The sequence below is a fragment of the Oryzias latipes genome, chromosome 4, assembly GCF_053564925.1.
Source record: "Oryzias latipes strain Hd-rR chromosome 4, Olatipes_Hd-rR_3.1".
NCBI lineage: Eukaryota > Metazoa > Chordata > Actinopteri > Beloniformes > Adrianichthyidae > Oryzias > Oryzias latipes.
The window spans coordinates 26,181,311-26,201,852 of NC_136240.1; the positions used below are offsets into that span (position 1 = coordinate 26,181,311).

The 20,542-nt window shown below is 40.2% G+C and overlaps 1 protein-coding gene across 3 annotated transcripts in view; it reads left to right on the forward strand.

Annotated features, from left to right (window-relative positions):
* Positions 1–13,550: 13,550 nt before the first annotated feature.
* pik3r3b (phosphoinositide-3-kinase, regulatory subunit 3b (gamma)) overlaps positions 13,551–20,542 on the forward strand; it is a 246,070-nt gene continuing 239,078 nt past the window's right edge. For 2 of the 3 annotated variants that reach the window (XM_011474287.4, XM_078946166.1), the window contains exon 1: positions 13,551–14,775. In XM_011474287.4, coding sequence (XP_011472589.1) covers positions 14,475–14,775 — 301 coding nt within the window. In that variant the 5' untranslated portion in view covers positions 13,551–14,474. The remainder of the gene's footprint in view (positions 14,776–20,542) is intronic. The other variant, XM_078946167.1, reaches the window with a different exon arrangement.

Below are 20,542 nucleotides of genomic sequence, written 5' to 3' on the forward strand. Positions count from 1 at the left end.
GGAAATGCCAGAGGGAGAGCCAGCTGCATATTCAGATCACATGTGCCCATACCTGCAATCTATACATCCACCAAACTTCAAACCCGTTTTGTAAGTGGGTCACCTCTCAGCAGGAATGATGTGAGGAGACATTTACCTTCCTGTCTGATCTATCAAAACAGGCAGAAGCTCAGGAATCCAGCTGTGAACAATGTCTGTTTTAGTCATTATCCAGTTTCATATGGAAATAAAACAGGATGAAAAGAATAATTTGGCGCAGCTCAACAGCAATGATGTCGGAAAATGGAATGAAATGCTGTAAAAAGAAACAGTTAACTGTACTCAAAAGCGCTCTTTCCGAGCTTTATTTTATCATCTAGACCCAGTTCTGCGCATCACTTTATAAATGTGAAGCAGCTTTATAGATCAACAGCACAGTCATCTGTTATGTGGCTGTCATGTTTCTTTATGTACAAAGCCATAAAGTCACTTTGAGAACTTTATGGAACTTTTAAAGCAGTTTTTCTTCCTTCAAAAAGTTTTGCACAATGTTTCAGTTTTATTAAGAACATCTGATGTTAGTTTTTACTGCTTGGACAATTCTATTCTTAATCTAACTTGATGGGAAGAATGTCATGAGTATTGATTTTTTTTAACCTGTCCAGCAATATCATGATAGGATGTAATGTATTGGTTTAGACAGTTTTAGAAGAAAAAAAGGGATTAAACTGACTCCTGCTGAGGCCTTAGTCAAAACTGCCCTTAAGGGTAAACACAATCTATCATGTCTGAGGGCAAAAATGGACAAACCTGTACAAGGCACATGCAAAATATCAAGGTTATAGACCATTCGGGCATGTAGTGCAAAAATATTCACGCACATCTTTTTCATGGGCATGCTGCGAGCGACAGTTTATAGTGAATACTTATACATAGGGGGGAAAGAAATAGGCGAGGCACAGGCAGGTTTTGTGGAATTTTCCTTTCTTTAACATCCTCACAAACTGCACATTGCACTGTCGCTCTTTTAACCCTCTGATGTGGCTCTTCAGCTGTAAAGAAAAAGCAGACAATTTGACAATTGGGTTTTTGGTTGATTTCTTTTCATTTATCTTTATATTTTTACCTAGCTAACAGAAATATTTTTCTGTTGGCAGGTGGTGGGGGGGTAATTTTTATATGATTGTGCTTTTATATTCAAGGGTTTTTTTGTGTGTGTATAGCACTTTGTGTTATCTTTTGTATAAAAAGTGCTATATGCATAAAAAAAATATAGATTTGATTTGATTTTATTTTTTTGGTTTGATTTGATTTGGTTTGATTTGTAGAGCTTGTCCCACGTTCAACAAAGAAACACGAATTTCTGTGTCATTATATGACAAACGCAGGTGTGAAAATGTCAAAGATATGCTTTGAACTACAATGTGGTATCGGTGCCATACAAGAACAAAAACTGTATGGTTTATAGAATTATTGTCTTCACAGAGGCTATCGTTTGGAATCAAAATCTGGCTTTTTAAACTTACATGTTATCTGGATCCTAAACAAAACGTCAGCAGCTGCTTTCACTCTCCTTCCCCCGCCTTTCAGATTTTATTAGCAAAACATTTGTTAAAAACAAAATAGAAAAAAGGATTTACACACATTTAGTGCTGGGGTGAATTTAAAATGAAAACAACAATGTGTGTTTTTTAATTCAAATGTATTTCGTGGTGACATTATTAATCTTTTTCGGGAAAGCTGTGTTGCTGGAGCCGAGCAGTCGGGCTTTAGAGACAGAAGAACACTTGTAAGACGTGCATGTTCATCTCTGCTTCTGGGTATTTTTGTAGGATTTTCCCACTGCAGGGATGATTTCAAACATTTCATGGTTCATCCTCTCAGCTCCATTCAGGTTGTGTTCAGCTTAGTTCTGCCTGAGCTGAGGCTCTGAGTTGATGTCTTGCTCCCATGATCGGTCTTCCACATTCAGCCCCTGCATGGTCACAAAAAGCTGTAGAGGGAAAATGAGATGTAAATTTTTGCAATCTTTGCATTTGTTGGATGTTCTGGGATTTTGGGTCCAGCACATCCAATCATGTCAATTAGTGGGACTGGTCCTTTGTCCCAATTCAGTTTCGTCACATTCAATTTCGTAACTTTGAATGTGCACAATACACCTCAATGTACTTAGCGCTTGAGGCGCAACTGCTCTTACAGGTGACCACGGGCTTTCTGCGTGGGAAAAATGGTGCGCTGCATGCATTTAGCCAAACGAAATATCAAAGTCATAAATCGCTCAGTGAACCCTTAGAACAAAAATGTTCATCCACATTTTTGGCATGCTGCAGGGGACACATCATAGAGAACACTCATGCAACATGCACAGTGAAGTAAGGGTGAAGTAGGTGAGACGCAAGAATTTAATACAAATATTTCATTTTTTAAATCCCCCCCACATTCTGTGGACTAAGCATGGAGTGCATTAGTCCTGTTCATGTGAGAAGTATACACTCCTTAGCTGTTAGAAATGAGGAAATTAAATAATCAGAGCATAGTTTGTGTGGGTGTCCTATGGTCAATAACATTTTAACTGCACACCCCATACATGTGGCAATCAGCTGTGGTCAGTAAGGAACCAGTACTCGCACCTTAATAATGACTAGAGTATGGTGTAAGGCACCACATGCCAGCATCAACCGAATGCCATTAGTGCATGCTACTACGCTACTACTAGACAATACTCGACCACACAAACGACAATCATTCGTTGTATTTTCTGCTACGTTCCTTGAGGTGGCTGCTGAAGCCCTAAATGGTAAATGTCGTGTACTTACTGTATATAGCGGGTTTCTACCTTCTTAGAAGGTCCAAAGCACTTAACTGTCACAGTCCCATTCATTCGTTTACACACCCATTCACACACTGATGGCGACTCAGCTGCCACTGGCACCAACCTATAACCACCGGGACCAATGTGGGGTTCAGTGCCTTGTCCAAGCAGTCTTCAACACATGGACAGACAGGGCAGGAACCAAACCTGCTATCTTTTGTTTAGAGAAAATGCAGGCATAATTAGATCACATGATATTTAGAAAATACACTGCTTTTCTTTTTACGTTGCATCTATTAGCAATGATGATGTGAGATTTCCAGAACCTTCCTTTGACTTTGCATAGTTGTAATACCTTAAAAGGTCACTAGATTGACGATAGCAGAGGTACTCCAGAAAACAGATATCTTCATTACCAAGGCCAATGTTTTTCAACCAGTGTGCTGCAGCACACTAGTGCGCCGTGGGAGATGGTCAGGTCTTCTGTGGGAGATTGTTTATTTTTTTACTGATATCAAAACATTAACTATCACCAGGATTTCAGATCTGTGTTCATCTAAGAAGGCCCTGATAAAACACTGAGTAGTTAGGATGCGAAAGATGATAAACATTTTTTCTTTGTGTTTATTTGATTCTCGTAAGACATTTTGATAAGAATGACGGTACCAAGATAGCTGTCCCGCCCCTTAAACTCCCTTCATCAATTATTCTTGGAGGTTTGAGCAGCACGTCATCAGTCTGACCAATCAGACGTAGTTAACATCCTCACTTCCTGTTTCTAACATGGTTCAAAGTGTCTCAGTGGCAGCTTAAGATCATCTTTAGCAGTGTTGGTCCCGCAGGATCTGTTGTCAGACCATGTAAAAAGTGCATAGAATAATACAACTTATCTTTTTAACGTTCCCTTTTCCTCTCTGGCCAAGGGGACATAATGTTCAGATTATTGTTATAATAATTTAATGTTGAATAATTAGATAAAAAAAGACCACAGGGATGTAATTATCAAGAGCTGGTCCCGAGCCCGGAAAAAGGGTTGTGTCAGAAAAGGTATCTGGTGTAAAAATCTCTACCAAACCAACTGTGCGAGTCAGACAAAGCTGCTTCGCAGTGACAATCTCTAAAAGGATATGGCTACGTTCACACCGTAGGCTGAAACGACCCAATTCCGATTTTTTTTTACCCTGTGCGACCTTTATCTGATCTTCTCATTTTCAAATGCGACCCAGGCCACTTGGGTATGTGGTACTGAATCCGATACGTATCCGATCTTTTTAAATGCGACCACCGTCTGACCGGCCAGGCCACATGAATCCGACCTGTACGTCATTGAGACGCTACAAACGTCATCATTCTGCGTTGAAGTAGACAGGAACTAGAACATAAACAACAACCATGGCGGACGATGCTGCTGAGACAAGTCAGTGGAAAGGAAGCGAGGAAGCGATTGGATTAATATTTGGGTGACAGCTCTATTCAGGCCAAACTCCAGGGCTCTTATCACAACCGGGCAGTTTTTGAAAATATTTCCAGTGAAATGGCAGAGCGTGGTGTTGAACCTTGACTTTTTTTTTCTCTATCCGACCGTGGTCAAAAGCGCGGGAGACCGAAGGCGGATCCTCCTCCGGGGTTCACTTCCCTGTTCTGACCCTTAGATTCTTCAGAACGGGTTAATAAAGAGTCCATAGTAGGGCTGGGAATCACTGGGTTCCTCACGATACGATACGATAACGATACTTTGCTCACGATAACGATACTATCACGATATGGCGATAATGCGATAATCGATATATCTCGTCTCTAACAACTCACGATATATCAAACAAAAAGAACTTGAAAAACTGTTTTTAGGAAAATATTTCCCTATTTATTTTTTTGTTTTTAAACACAATGATAATGAACAACTTGTGTCCTATTTGGTGTAATGAATAACAGACTTTTGTGTAACATTGCTGAAATCAGTAATACTCTGTCTTTGACAAACAATGACAATTTTCATTTGGAAATATCTGTAAAATTCAGTTTAAACAATAGTGAACATGAACAGCAGTGCCATTATTTAGTACAAAATTGGTGTAAAAAGGATAAAAAATGAATGAGTCAAGTAGCTGCCAGGCACATTGGTATTAACTTTTGAAAAACATAACCAGAGCCATTGCTTGATTTAAAAGAAATAGCTGTGCATCAGATATTAATTCTGTGAACAAATTACCAGGGATAAAATACATGAAGAACTTAAAGTGCATCTAAAAGTAAACATCTTTGTGAACAAAACGTTTGGGGAAAAGCTGCATGCGATGTATGTTTAAATGTTCATGTTTTTCTGGAGAACCACAAGCTTTTTAGCGTCAAGACGGCGCTCGTCTACTGCTGCTTTGAGGAGAAGGAGGGTCTGAGGGCAGGGATGCCCCTCTTTTTTACGTTTCCATCTCAGCCGTAGCTGGTCTGGACGTACAGTACAGGGATCCATTTTTCAGTATTTCCCAGAGGGAATGTCAAAGCGTGGCTCTACTGCATTCAATAAAACTACTACTACTACTACTTCGCTGTACGCGCTCTCTTCTGTCTCTTACACACACGCGCGCGGCTGCAGCACATACACATCCCCATTCCACAACAGTGGTTACAGACGATCCTGGCTCCAATGCCTTCTTAAAATGAGAAGATTGTAATTGTGCTGGCTCCTTCGTGAAAATGAATTTAATACTGCAAAAAGAGCTCCACTGTTGACAACACTGTTGTTGACATCCATTGTTAACGTTAGCTACTTCCACAAACAACGAGTGACGTTGTACACCGTTGAGTACTCTTCTGCGCATGCGGGTCAATTCTGGGTCATTTCACGGTCACACAGGAGATCACAAAAGTTCGGATTTAATTAGAAATGTGATCGGCCTTGCAGAAAAATTGGATTTTTTCAAAAAATCGGAAATGAGCATTAAGCCCTGCAGTGTGAACGTAGTATAAGCTGGAATTGTACTACTTGCCTTTTCTCTAGTGTTTTTCTTTTACCTGAAGGTGCCGTTCTAACATTTGGGAAATGGATTGTTCTAAGTCCTGCATCAACTCATGATCTTGCCGGTGGGCTGAACTTGGAGCTCATGACACTGTAATCTTTTTATTGGTGAACAAAGCATCGTTATTTATAGGCCATGACACTATCAAATGCACATGAAGTCATGTTGTTCGTTCATGCAGTTGAATTGATGAAGACACTTGACTGACATGGACTGATGTCTACTGGTTTGAGACATGACTCTTTGGGATTTTAAGTCGTAACCCTTGTGCTATCCTAGGCACTTTAACATTGGGAGTTGGGTCATCTTGACCCACTAGACAGTGCTCTGAACCTTTTTTCTTCAATGATTTGTGAAGCTCACTATCTGGTGTGTGCCTTGGAAATACAGGGAAGGGCATCTGGTGTAAAAACTCCCTGTGCAAATCAGTGAAAGCTGACTCCTCAAGGAAAACACCCAAATGCAAAGTCTAATTCATGGTTATATGTGTACAGTATGATGTTAAAAGGGGGTATCTTGCCCCTTATGGCTCGTGTGGCCACCGTAACCCTTGTGCTATCCTAGGCATTTTAACATTGGGGGTTGGGTCATCTAGACCCACTAGACAGTGCTCTGAACCATTTTTCTTCAATGATTTGTGATCTTCACTGGTGTCCATGGATTACATGAAATCTTTCCACCTTTATCCACCTTTGTCATGGTAGGGAGAACACGTCAATGCAAGGGTGGGGTCATCTAAGATAGCACAAAGGTTAAGTCCTCACGCTGGCCTTTTTCCTATTATTCTAAACCAAGGGCATCAATCTCCAAGCCTTGAAGTCCGGCCTCCTGCTGGTTTTCCAGAAATCCTGTCTTATCTGTTGTTTATTATCTGGATCAGGTGTGTTTAGCCAACACAGAGCTTCAATGGCAGGTCGGTTAGAAAACATGGATTCCGGCTCTTGAGGCCTGGATTCTGACACCCCTGTTCTAAACTTTCCAGGAAGAACTTCTCGAGGGTGTATACCCTCCAGACCAAGCCCATCTGTCCATTTAACCCTTGTGCTATCTTAGATGACCCCACCCTTACATTGACGTGTTCTCCCTACCATGACAAAGGTGGATAAAGGTGGAAAGATTTCATGTAATCCATGGACACCAGTGAGGTTCAAAAATCATTGAGGAAAAAAGGTTCAGCGCACTGTCTAGTGGGTCTAGATGACCCAACTCCCAATGTTAAAGTTTCTAGGAAAGCACAAGGGTTAACTCCAATCCTGAAGCTAAACAGTCACACAAATGTCACACAAATTTGCAACCAACCTTTGAAGAGTCTCTCTTCAAAGTTTGTGACCATTCCTGCATGTTTTTCCCTTCTCCCTCACTTCTCTTTCTCAATTTATACAAAGTTTAGAACACATGTTTTTTGTGATAAGGAGAACAAATGTTCCCGGCGGGAAAGTGAGCAAAAACTGAATCAACAACAAAGCGAGGTGTCCTCTGTCTCCAGGCGTAGCAGGAGAGTGACGTGCAGAGTGAGTTCATGATCAGGGAATCACCTCCAGGCTCGCCCGCCAGCTCTTGACCCCCGCTGCTCGCTGGAAAACATTCAGTCGTGCTGCAGAGCGAGGGGGGGGGGGTTGCATAAATCAGGTGGGTTTGGATCTGCGGGGTGTTTTCTGTTGCAAAGTCTCAGTGTGTGCTCTTGCTTTGATAAAGAAATACATCTAAATCTGCCAACTCCAAACCTGTCAGGGCATTTAAAAAACAAAGTTGAAAAATGTATCTAAATACGGAGGGAAAACAGATGATTTTTTTGCACTTGTAGATTTAAATACCTATTTCAAAAACACTCATAGTATGATGCCTGGTCTACAGCCTCTTTAGAAAGACAGGTGCTGCTAATTTGATATTCATAATACATTTTTTGTTATTCTTTGTTAGCACCATGTCCAAAGCGGTCCTTAAGCAGTCTCCAGCTTGTTCAGAATGCAGCAGCACAATTGTTAGCAGCAGAAGAGATCACATCACTCCTGTGTTAGTTTCACTTCACTGGCTCCCAGTTGATTCTAGAATCAAGTCAAATATCATCCTGCTAACCTATGAGGTTTTAAAAGGTATGGCCCCGTCCTACATTAAAGACTTCATAGTGCCTTACCACCCAAACAGAGCACTTCGTTCGCAACACCTTACTGTTAATGTGTTTAAATTAAACTCAACAATAACAATAAAGTCTAGGCTGCTAGAAGTTTGAAGCTGGAGAAACTATGGTGCACTGTTCTGTCCTCTATTCTTGCCTACTTCTACCCTCCTTGTCTCCTCTATTCTTGATCATTATTTATCATTTAGTTCTCAATGCCTCTATTTGGTGCAGTGCGATGTATGTATTGTCCCTCTGAGTGGGAAAGAGTGCTTCCAGATTCCAGTTGGCTCATCCGTGCGCCTGTACTTGACCGTGTACCTCGTCTCTGGCTTGCCTGTACTACTGCTCCTACACCTGGCTGTGGATCCTGTCTCCGGAGTTAGACAAGTTAATTCTTCTCTATGAGTTCTGGTAATCGCCTGTCCGTCCTGGGGGAGGATCCCTCCTTCATGTGGACACCCCTGAGGTTTCTTCGTTTGTTTCCGGAATCCGTTTTTTTTAGGAGTTTTTCCTCACAGCGAAGGGGGGTCTAAGGGCAGGGATGCCAGTTTAGTTTAGTCTGTTCAGTTAAAGTTTAGCATTTTCCTATTGAATTCTATGTGTTTATGATTCTTTTGATTTTATGTTTAACTTTTTCAGTTACCGGTACGACGCACATTGAGACGACTGTTGTTGTGAATTTGGGCTATACAAATAATATTTGAATTGAATTGAATTTTTTACACCATTTGGAGTATACCATTTCCGCAGTAAACTCAATTTGTACCAAACCTTTACATGTGTGGGGATTATAGGAAAACAATATAAAATTCTTTATGTAGGCCGAAAGTCCCTTAATTGGCAGCAAATTATAGCAGAGCTGTTTTTGCAAAATTAGAGAAGATAATATTTTTTAGTTACTTATTTTTACTTAATTTTCAGGTAAATTTGTGCATTGTGGGGGAGAATTTCGACCACCCAGCAGTAGTTTACAACCAATAATTTGCCTTTTTCCCGCCCGTTTGACCTTTTCAGGCGTGTTAATGAGGTAAACAGAAATTCTGGTTGATGACAGCATCCCATTTAAGGCTAATTCTTTACCAATCAATTCAATTCAATTCAATTCCATTATATTTGTATAGCCCAAAATCACAACAACAGTCGTCTCGATGGGCTTTGAAGTAAACATGAACTCAAAAGGATCATGAATACAAAGAGTTCAATAGGAAAATACTAAAATGAACTAACAAACTGACTAAACTAAACTGGACATCCCTGCCCTTAGACCCCCCTTCGCGGTAAGGAAAAACTCCTAAAAAAACGGATTCCGGAAACAAACGAAGAAACCTCAGGGGTGTCCACATGAAGGAGGGATCCTCCCCCAGGAGGGACAGGCGATTTACCAGAACTCTTAGAGAAGAATGAACTTATCTAACCCTACAACTACATATATAAAGTCCAGCAGACGAGCTTCATCCAGCCGTGGTTGGGGGGACAGTCAGGGGTGCGAGTCGAGCCTGAGACAGGAACCACAGCCAGGTGTAGGAGCAGGAGCAAAGGCGAGGTAGACGGTCAGGAACAGGAGCACGGATGAGCCAACAGGATTCTGGAAGCACTCCCACTCCCCAGGAGGGGAGAGGAAAAGAGTGTCAACACATGAATCGCACTGCACCAAACAGCGGCATGGAAAACTAAATGATAAATGATGATCAAGAATAGAGGAGAGGATCCAATCAGGATTCTATGGGTGACATCACACATTTTCTATTAAGTGTATTTGTGCTGATGACACGGATTTATTCATCTTTCCTGGAATCTGATGTTTAACATGAAAAAGAAGAAAAAGAAAATTGAAGTAAAAGCAATATTGAATGATGACAAATCCATCTGTCATTTGATCTAATTGCAAAAATTGAAACTCTTCAAATAAACATTTATTTCTACTACACCTGATTGTTTTGTGAAATGTATGTTTCCCCACTAAAATTATTTACGCTAGCATGGATTTTGATAAAAAGAAATCTTGGGAATATGAACAATAGTTGAATGGTGAATTCAATTATTCTTATTTTCAGTCAAGCGTTAAGATAACTAAAGGCTCAAACCACAGGAAGTGTTGCAGGTTGAGTCCTTCAAGATCAAACTAAGATTGACTTCAGGGGGTCAGAGGGGAATTTTAATATAATGTAAATTAAAAAAATGTAGATTATAATATGTTCTTAGCTCAATACGTGTATGTTAGAGAAAACATGGCTGGGTTTCAACAACTGCTGGTGTCTGATTCACACCTTTGTCTATTCTTTTGAATCTGACTGAGTAAATGCATTGCTCTGACGATAAAAGGATGATGACGCCTGGATAATCTGCAACATTTTAATCGGAGACAGCGAGCCTCTGCCTCCTCTTGGGAAAGTAAGATTTTGCACTCGTAGAAATTCTTTTATTGGTTCTGAAAGGGAAGACAAATCCTCGTCTGGTTCTGGGAACAGGCATGACTAAATGCCAGCATAATCATCTCCGTTTGTCAGCGAGCTCCGTATTGATTTGTGTCACTTTCCATTTGCATACATGGCAGCTTGTCTGGCTAAATGTCACCACTGCAGAGATGAATACAGTTTAAACCACAGGCTCCAAAGAAAAAAAGGGGAACGGGTGTCATTTCTTGTCTGTCAAAGAGAGCGTGAGCAGGAACTGCAATGTGCATTAACTCTTCCTCAGATGGATAGACCTGGAAATCCAATAACCGTACTCATTCAGTTAGCGTAACAATCAAATTTGTTGGACTCGTTGACACCTAGTGGCACAAATAGCAAATTTCAACCAACCTAAATATAATTTTTTATTTAAAGTTCAGAGATAAAACTACATTTTGTGATTCTAACATTTGTATCATTTGTGCAATTGTTTTCCTCTTTTTTAATGTGTTTTTTATGGATAACGTTCCCTCAACCCTTCAACACCTGAGACGTCACCTCCGACAAATAAATAACACACGCTCTTCGGCATACCGTAACTCTGACTGTTTGCGATCAACTTGAAACAGCTGAGTCTGACGCAGAGAAAAGCGGCTTTTCGTATGTTCTGCAAAAGGCCTTAGAAAGACTGACACAACGGTGATCATTATTAGATCTGCTCTCCTGCTTGCAGCTTACAGCCACGTCTCACTTCTGCAAACTTTCATTTAATCTTTATGTTTTGGATGAAGGTAAAAATATGAAAATCTTGACAAAGCCTATTCTTCACGTGACCTACAATTGTTTGCATTAATGGTCGTATTATTATGGTCCAGATGACAACTTCTTTGCCAGGGCCCTTAGATAGATGCATACTGCAAAGAAAAGCAAGCTTGCATCCTTGTTTTCTGGCATCCATCCATCCATCTTCTAAACCTACTCATTCCCTTTCAGGGTCACGGGATTGCTGGAGCCTATCCCAGCCACTGTTGAGTGAGGACGGGGTACAACCTTGATGGGTCGCTAGTCCACCGCATAGGTTTTCTGTGGTCAGCCATTGTGAGCATGGATGGTTCTTAGTTCTAAAAATGCTCTGTGAAAGTACACATAAGGATGAAAGATAAGCTGCTCTCGAGGGAGCTGTGTGAAGTGACATCAAGAGACTTCAAATGAAACAAAGACGAGCTTCCCTTGCAACTTTACTGCTCAGACAGTGGCTGCATGAAAGCAGCTAGAGAGATGACCAGTTTTACGAGAATTGGCAGGATAAAACTTTCCAACATCATAACAACAGTTCTGGTGCTTTTTTAAAATGATTAATATTAAACTATCTCCCTTTGGCAACATTACCATCTAACAAACACTAAAATCCTTTATAAGGATTATACAAATGATTTATAGTTCAAGTATAATAATGTGAAGAGTTCTTAGAATGAGAGTGAGTAACCATAAAGAGATAGACACAGTGGTGGTGTGTAATGTGTATCAAAACACTTAATGACCTTGTTTCTTAGAAAACCACACACCAACATGTGCTGTGCATGACGATTAGTTGCTGCATTTCTTTCAGTGTCTATCTATGCAATGAGGGGGTTTCAAATTACAGAAAGTATTATCTGGTACTCAACATGCATAGTGGTCAGTTTTATGACCTCTGCAGAGAAGCAGTGCAATAATATAACAATTAGAGTTAATGGAGAATTCCCGAGTACTTGATCTGGTCCATATTGATTTTTAATTTTTCAACAGCTGGCTGATGATGCTGCAGCCGGTGACTCCACCCCTCCCATAGACAGCTGAAGGAGGCTTGCTGACTTGCAGTTGATTTAGATACAGTCGCAGGCGCACCTAAAAGGAAGGGTAAGATTGATCAATTCTTCTTAGTTTTTCAAGCAGTAATGTTTACTTTAAATGCAATTAAATCCGAAATACTGATTTCACAGACTTAACAGATGGGGGTCTATTTTATTTTAGTAGCCCTATGGCATACCTTTCATTAAAGTTGCTTTTTTCAGAGAAATACTTAAGCAACCTAAAACATGCATAATTTAATAGTTTTTCATTGACATCAAAACGATAAGTTAAGATAAACAATTCCATTGTCTGCCTACTTATATTTATTATTTCTAATGGTGATATCTCCGTTGTTCCAAATAATAATTTTGTTTGGGGAAAAGTTGTGTGTGTAAAAAAGTTTTATGCTATATAGGCCTTATAATAAGTATTTGAATATATTTATGATCTTATAATGGAACAAATAAAAATACCTAATAAATATAATAAAACTAAGAGGTGCATTATTTCAAATTCTCACACATTTTTGATACAGTAAAAGACAAGAGTTTAAAGTGCAGGAGTCAGCAGTGAGAACGCCAAGATGTAAAAAAGCATTTGCTAAAACAAACCTATAGGTTAAAAGGTATTTCAATATTATCTATAGTTGGGCAAATTCATTTTTTGCCTGTTTTCATTGTGTAATTTATCTATTTCTAAAACATAGAAACACCCTCAAAATTCTTACCAACTCCTTTTGATGCACTAATCCAGGATACTAATGGTCAGAATAGTTTTTTTTTTTCCATTATAAGATCATACAGGGCCAGAGTGGGATAACCTTTATGATTTTAAAAGATATGTGCTTTAAACCAAAGGCCTTAAAGAACGTTAGGGATGATTTTTTCTAGTAGTTCAATTAGCTTTTTTTACATTTTGCCACATGATAGATTTTCTCTCTCATCCCAGAAACAACCTTGATGTTAGTGGAAAGTCAAGTGTGAAGAAAAGTAATATTTGTTAATTTTTTGAGTTTTTTAATTAGCTTCTTAGTTCGGTTCAATAGGTTCACAAAAACAAAAATCAAACAAAATCAAATCTGTTTTGACTGGTTTACGTATTAAATTAACTTAAATGACTGCCATAAGAATTAAAAAAAAAGTATATTTATTTGATGAAAGATTTGCGATTATTTCTGACTTCTATTTTAAAGTAAGAGTACTTTTATTTGATGCCACATGATGGGTTTCCACACATATTGTTTGATATTTTTATGTATGAAGTTACATTAAGTTGCTTAATGAGAATTACTTGTTTTTTTTTTTAAATAATCAGTGCTTTGCACTGTCATGATGGTTTAAAGTTTGAATCCTCATGCTTGGCGCGTGTGCGCTCTGCGGATCCCAGCTGAAATTGCGCGCACTTGATGACGCAGCAGTCTGGCGTGGTGCGCTGCTGCGTCATGCGCAGGAATACAGGCACCGCTTTCCAGTGAACATCTGTACTTTCTTTTCCCTTCAAAGAAATAAAAATTAGACTCTTGGAAATTTTGCTTTGATTAAAGATGTTGAAGGTGAAGTCCCGCTGGAGGATCACAGACACGCGAGGATCACACCCCGTCCCGTCCCCGCTTCATTTTTAAGAGGACACGAGGAGGAGGGCTCTGACATCAGCGCTCCCGCCGCCGTCCCCCAAATAAGCCAGCACCCAGGAGGCTGCCTGTTTGCCGAATCCGCCGCGGCTCGCGCCTCTCATCCATCAGGCGGTCGGGATCCGCCGGAGCTGGAGCGGCCGGTTTGCGCATCGAGGATCCGCCGCGGGACGGAGCTTCACCTTCAGCGGTGAGTTTGCAGGGGGGGAAAAACGAGTCACGTTTGTCCTAAACGCACCTCTTCAGCTCAGAGCACTGACCCGCACGCACATGGACTCACTCTGCCAAGCGCACTGACTGTAACGCTCATTACGGGACTTTGATTTGAAATCTGCAGCTGCAGAAGGAGTGGCACTCTGCACTGCAGCTGTGACATCAGGTGTGCGCGCACGTGTGGGTGGAAGGAGATCAGGCATAACATTAGTCAGGTCAGTCTGCACCCCCTCAGCTCCCCAGGTCTGTTCATGCAGGCCTCAGACTGTCCTAGTCGGTGAATGAAGGCTGGATTACAAAGACCCCCACCTGCTTTGCTGTTTCATATATTTTTGGATAAATAACCTCAAACTTTCAGGTGTTGAATTTCACCTCAGGGACAGATTCTTATCTTTGCTGTGTCAGCATCACCGCTTTTCTTTCAGTCCACTTAAGCTCAGGGATTCCTCCAAAACTCACCTTCCTATGAACACCTGTTGCCATGGGATCAGAGACTTTCCAGTACAGAGCCCTCTTTGAGTACAAGCGCGAGCACACCAATGACATCAGTCTCCAGCCAGGTGACCTGCTCACCGTCGCCAAGGCCTCGCTCATGTCTGCAGAGCCCCCAGAGGGCGGCGAGCGAAGCCCCCCGGGCTGGTTGCCTGGCGTCAACGAGAGGAGCAAAGAGAAGGGACTCTTCCCAAGGACGTTCGTGGAGTTTATTGGAGTGGTAGCAAAACCGTGGCCCCGGCCTGGACTGCCAGCTGCAGAGGGCCAGCTTGGAGCGGCAGCTTCTTCAGGTAAGTGCATCTGCTGAACTTCATTGGTTATTTATCTTATTTTATTCAGAGCTTAGCAGAACCTTTTTTTTTTCAATTCTTAAAACTTAAAACTCTTGTCATGGGCGATCTGAAGAGGGTTTGACTCTGATCAATTTATGTGAAACCAAATCGTGACCTCTGAACCTGAGTCGAGTCATGCGTTTAATCCTTGTGCTATCTTAGATGAGCCCACCCTTACATTAACGTGTTATTCCTGCCATGACAAAGGTGGATAAAGGTGGAAAGATTTCATGTCATCCATGGACACCAGTGAAGATCACAAATCATTGAAGAAAAGAGGTTCAGAGCACTGTCTAGTGGGTCTAGATGACCCAACTCCCAATGTTAAAGTGTATAGGATAGCACAAGGGTTACCAGTAAAGCCCAGGCCTTGTGTGAAGAGTCTGCTTTGGACTTCAGACTGCAGATGGAGAACTGCAAAAAGTCCACAGTCTGAACGCCGCTATGTTTTCCAAATGCTGGTCATTTATCAGTGTGTAAGCGTTTTTTTCAGTATGGTGTTCATGGTGAAAAATGACAACATTAAACATACTCTAAGTGCTGACACAGTCAAGGTCATGTCCTGCAATTATTGGACACGCTGATCTTGGAAATCGTGTCAAATAGGGTTTTTTTTTCTTATCTAATCTTTCTGAAATGTTTACACCTTTGCCTCTCAAAGATCAGTTGTATCATTTTTATGAATTTTTGTGAATTTTTTATTTTAATTTTTTAAGTTTTGGATTGATGATTTGAGGTGATGGCTCACTTTTTGGTTGCAAGGTGGCTTGGCATCCCCTCACACAGCGCTGGTTCAAGTCCCAGCTGGGATGTTTCTTTGTGGAGTTTTTATGCACTCCTTGTGCAGGTGTGAGTGTGGTTCTGCGATTTAGTGGCGACCTGTCTAGGGTGTACTCTGCCTTCACCCAACCGTACCTGGGATAGGCTCCAACAACGCCGTGACCCCAAAAGGGTTTGGCTGGTTTAGAAAACGGATGGATGAATGGGGCCCACTCTTCATCTTCTTAGACAAATCAATGAAATGTGAAATATTTTCAACAAAAACCAGTTGGACCAACTCTGTGATCTTATGGTACAGTGTCCGCCTTCAAACTGGAAGGTCATGTGCTCAAATTCATGGTCAAAGACTGAAAATGGGACCCTTGACTGCTTGACACTCAGCATTGAGGGGTTTGAATGGTGACCCTGAAGTTCAAATCACATCAACAAATAACTCGCTGCAAAAACAAAGATCTCAACAAAAAGCAAACCATATAAACATGATAACATTTGATTTTGTGTTTGGTGTGAACGCAGCTTAAGGTAAACCTACTTTTATTATCCTCCATGTACAAACTGGTGAAAGGGATAATAAGTAACATGAAATAATTCACTAAACACATGTCAGGATTGTTGTCTGTGAACAAAATCTCATGTTGTCGTTCAGTTGACAGGCAAGGGACCAAACAAGAGCTGCAGTCGCCTGATCTGTTTCTAGTCAGACTGCACCCGCTTGTTTTGAATGCTTCGTTTTATTGCAGCTGGATTTTTGCTTTGGTCTGACGCTTCTGCAGTCCAAAATGCGAAAAACAGAGACCAACTGTTCCTCTTAAAACTCTGTACCAGAGCGTGCAGGCTTTAGTTAGCTCTTTTACGGGGCGGTTAGCTCTGCTTTTCCCATTTTATGTTTGTGGCTCCAGTTTGACTAAATAGGTCAGGTTTTTTTTTCTTTTTTCTTCCTCCCTCCTCCGTCCTCTACTGCTCCTCTTGTTTATGGGTCTGGTCAGCCTTGGATGGTTAACATCTCCATGCTGCTCCGGGTTCCTCCACCTGTAAACATTTCTCTTTGGAAATAATTGATTAGCTGAACTGATCCTGCAGTGGGAGGGAGATAGGCAGGGGTGTCTCCCTCACCTCCAACAGCCGGGAGGTCCGCGCTCTGCTTCTGCTGCTATGTGGAAACAAACTGCTGACTTCAGATTTCTCTAGAAACTCAATGGAGCAGGAACCAAACCTCAGTGCGGCTCAACAACACTGCTGTGTCAGTTTGGATTCATTTCAATAAACTTTCTGTACGACTTTTTCAATCTATTTAGATTAGAAGACAAAGTCAACAAACAAGAACACAGGTTTTTGATAAAAATATTAAAAATGTATTTTACTTTTCTGTCCCTCCAGCATTTTACTGTCATTTTGTATGATAGTTGTGATGTTTCTCTATCATCATTTTAAACTAAAGGCCATTGGAAGACAGACATTTTAAAGATGTGGGGTTTTATCAGTTTATTGAATACAATTCTATGTAATCCCACAAAAAATACAGAAAATTGAGGAAATCATTTTATTATATTAATTTCATTCATTCGTTCATTATTCATTCATTAATCTTCTAAACCTGTTTTGTCCTTTTCAGGGTCACAGGACTGTTATCTCGGCCTAAACTGTGATTTATTAAAAAAAAAGAAAAAAAAACATTTTTTTTTCGCATTTGTGCAAGAGCAACTATGATGTTTGAACAATTATTTAAAAAAAAGGCTGATGTTATTTGCTGGTATTTACATGCTACAAAGCACAAAAACTGATAATGCACATTGCTGCATTGCCCGCATGTATTTTAAGTGCGCCAAAGGCTAAATTTTGTTGGTCGCACGTATTGTAACCTAAAAGCTGATTTCCACTGGTCCATTTGTGGTGTGTCTTTGTTACATCGACACAAAAAGTGGAGCTTTCATTAACTAAACAAAATGTTTCCACCGCCTCCGTGATGTCTGACATCCGCATCTCTGCACCGCAATGCAAGCCTAACACAGAAGTCCAGCTCGTTGACACGTCAAGTCGAGGTAAAAAAGCATAGAACTGGAAAAAGTTGATCCTTCATACTTATATTTTATTTTGAAGGTAACGTTCCCATGCAATAATGGACATTAGCACCATGGACGTCGTCGTGAAATTTAATTTTGGAAGTGCAAAATCACAACATTCATTATAACACAAAACATGCATGTTACGAGGACTTAGTGGGGTAAGACAGGCCATGTGGCCTTCCTACAAGTCCATGTGGCCAGGAAAAGAGTTCAGCACAGGCCGAACGAATTTAAAAAAAAAGTAGCATGGTTAGAAAATTAAAACAAAAAGGAAAATCACTAAATGCATGTCGAAAAATTACATTTTAACTATAGTGACCATCATTCTGATGTTGTTTTGGACGCTGTTGGACATAAGGGTTTTAATATTAAAAAATAATTTTTAAAGTTCTACTCTGATCATCTTTTGATCCATTATAAATGCGTTCCCAGTGGTCCTTGAATCATGATTATGCTGTTTTTTCCCAAATAAAAAACCTGAGTCTTTTTACTAGTTTCAGCAGAGCGGCTGTAGTTTCTTAGAAAGTTGTGGACAAGACTGTTGATGCAGAGGAAGCCCGCCCCCACTTCCTCTTACCTATCTGTTTACACAAATCCTACATGGCATCTGGATTTTATAAATCAAGATTATGGTCTTTTGAACGGTTTTTAAAAAATATATAAAATGAACTCTAAAATGTAGTTAAGAAAAAAAGTTTTAATGTTTGAACTAAAGTTTGAGAAAAAGTTGAACTTTATTTTTATCCTGCAATGATTTTACAAAGAAATATGGCAAAGGTTTTTTAAAAATTGATTTATAAAAGTTGATCTTTACTTGGATAAAGCAATATTTATTAACCAAAGTAGTTGCATTTTTTTCCTTTGAGGCCGCTTCATATATTCCTATTGTCTCTCAATTGCTTTGAGTTACTTTTGGATGGAGGAGTTATTGATTTAAAAAATAAAAGGACCACATTTTTTCAGTTTAGTCAGTGATATCTAAGTATACCGTATCTGCTCGCCCAAAAAATGCTTTAAATGTAAATTAAACCAATATTTCTTCAAATGTTGTATCGTAAATCAAATTAAAAAAATGTTTGAACCAAAATTGAATCAACTGAATATTGTGGCAGTGATACCCAGCCCTGCAGAGTTCACGTAGCTCGCAGTGTTTGAAGTTGTTTGCATTTAAATTGAATGTAAATGTACTAAATAGATGTCAGACCTGCCAAGTTCAGCTTTGATTTTTAGCTTATCGAGCTAAAGCGGCTGTGTTTCTGCACGGAGATTGGTTTCATCCCTGCAAGGCCCTAAGCACTAATTAAGCCACGACATCTGACGCTGCAAAAACTGTAAACGTTCAGATATTTCCCAACCGGATGGCTCAACCTTCCTGCACACGAGCTCTTTGCTGCATTGGTACTTCATCATCAACTATGACGGTTGGTTAATGAATCCTCTATTTGCTGTGGGCTCTCCTCTGAACGCTCCTACAGAAGTGTGGAGGTAATTGTGCTGGTTGGAGCCGACATGATTGGATGCAGCTCATTTCGATATGTCTTTTATCTGAAGACGAGCTTTCTCTCATGTAAATGAAGGAAGCAATTAGATGTGAACCACAAGAACAGACGCATGCTACCAGGTCTTCCCAAGGGCTTTATAATCAATGAGGTGGTCAAGTAGAGAAAATGTAGTCTTCAGTTTCATCACCTCCAAGGTACAGTTGGAGTTGAAGCACTAAACCGTTTAGAGGAAAGAGGGCGGCTTTGATCTATGACTCACTTCCAGTTATTTGGGAAGTCAGTTCAACAAACTATAAGTGCAGCAGCTCTGGTTAACAACCAACATGGATAGCAAGTGAAAAAAAGTCAAAATGGAATTTACATTTCAATTCACACAAAATGAGGATCGCATGACGATAAGAAGAAAGGATGGATCATTCCTTTTATTTTTTGTAATACAAGGTTTTTCGAGTTAGTCGGTCCTTTGGAAACAACAAAACAAAACAGAAAGTTCAAAATGTTGGAGTTCTGCCAAAGACCACTAGAGGCTGGTTGCAGACCCGAGTCAAATCCAACTTTATTTATAAAGCCTTTTTTATAAAACAGTATTGCAAAGTGCTTTACAGGCTTTAAACAATTAAAATAAAATAAAATAAGCAGAATATCCTCAACCCCCCCCCCCCCCCCCCTCCGTACCCACATAATGAAATATGAAATGACATGAATTAGAAACCTGTTTTGATGCCGTTTTAAGGATATTTTGGTAAAAAGTTCATCTCCCCGTCATGATCGCAGAGGATGTCCCCATGGGATACGCCCTCGTCAAGGCAAGCAGCCAGACCCTGTCTAGTGAGTGAATCAGTACACAATATAAGTGTGTTTCTGCTGTGCTGAAGTTAAACTTTGTACCTTGGATTTACTACTGACTGAGAGTAAAAATCCATCTAGAAGTCACCTGATAGAATCTGCTACTGTTACTTTTGATTTGAAGTGTGTGTCAATCCGGAAGTCAGTCACTTTCCCTTTGGCTACTGCTAGCTCAAGGGCCACAATACGTAGTTCTGCACAGTAGAATAAGAAGGTAAAAAAAGAAAAATCATTAGATTCTGGTCAAAAAAACAAAGATCAATCGACTGACAAGTAAAACGGACATTTTCTCTTTAAAGTATATACTCTTTGATGGTTTTGTGAAACAAGAACAGGGACACCTAGTGGCCTAAAGAATTCATAGCATTCTCTCTGGTCATAACAATCAGATGCATTTTTGTGTTTTATTTTATATTACATAAACTCATTAAAAATTATATATTTTTTTACAATTTGATGCAATGACTCAAGCGAAGCATTGAAACCCCTGACAAACCATTGGGTAGACAGGCTGCCTGATGTTAGCTACATTCA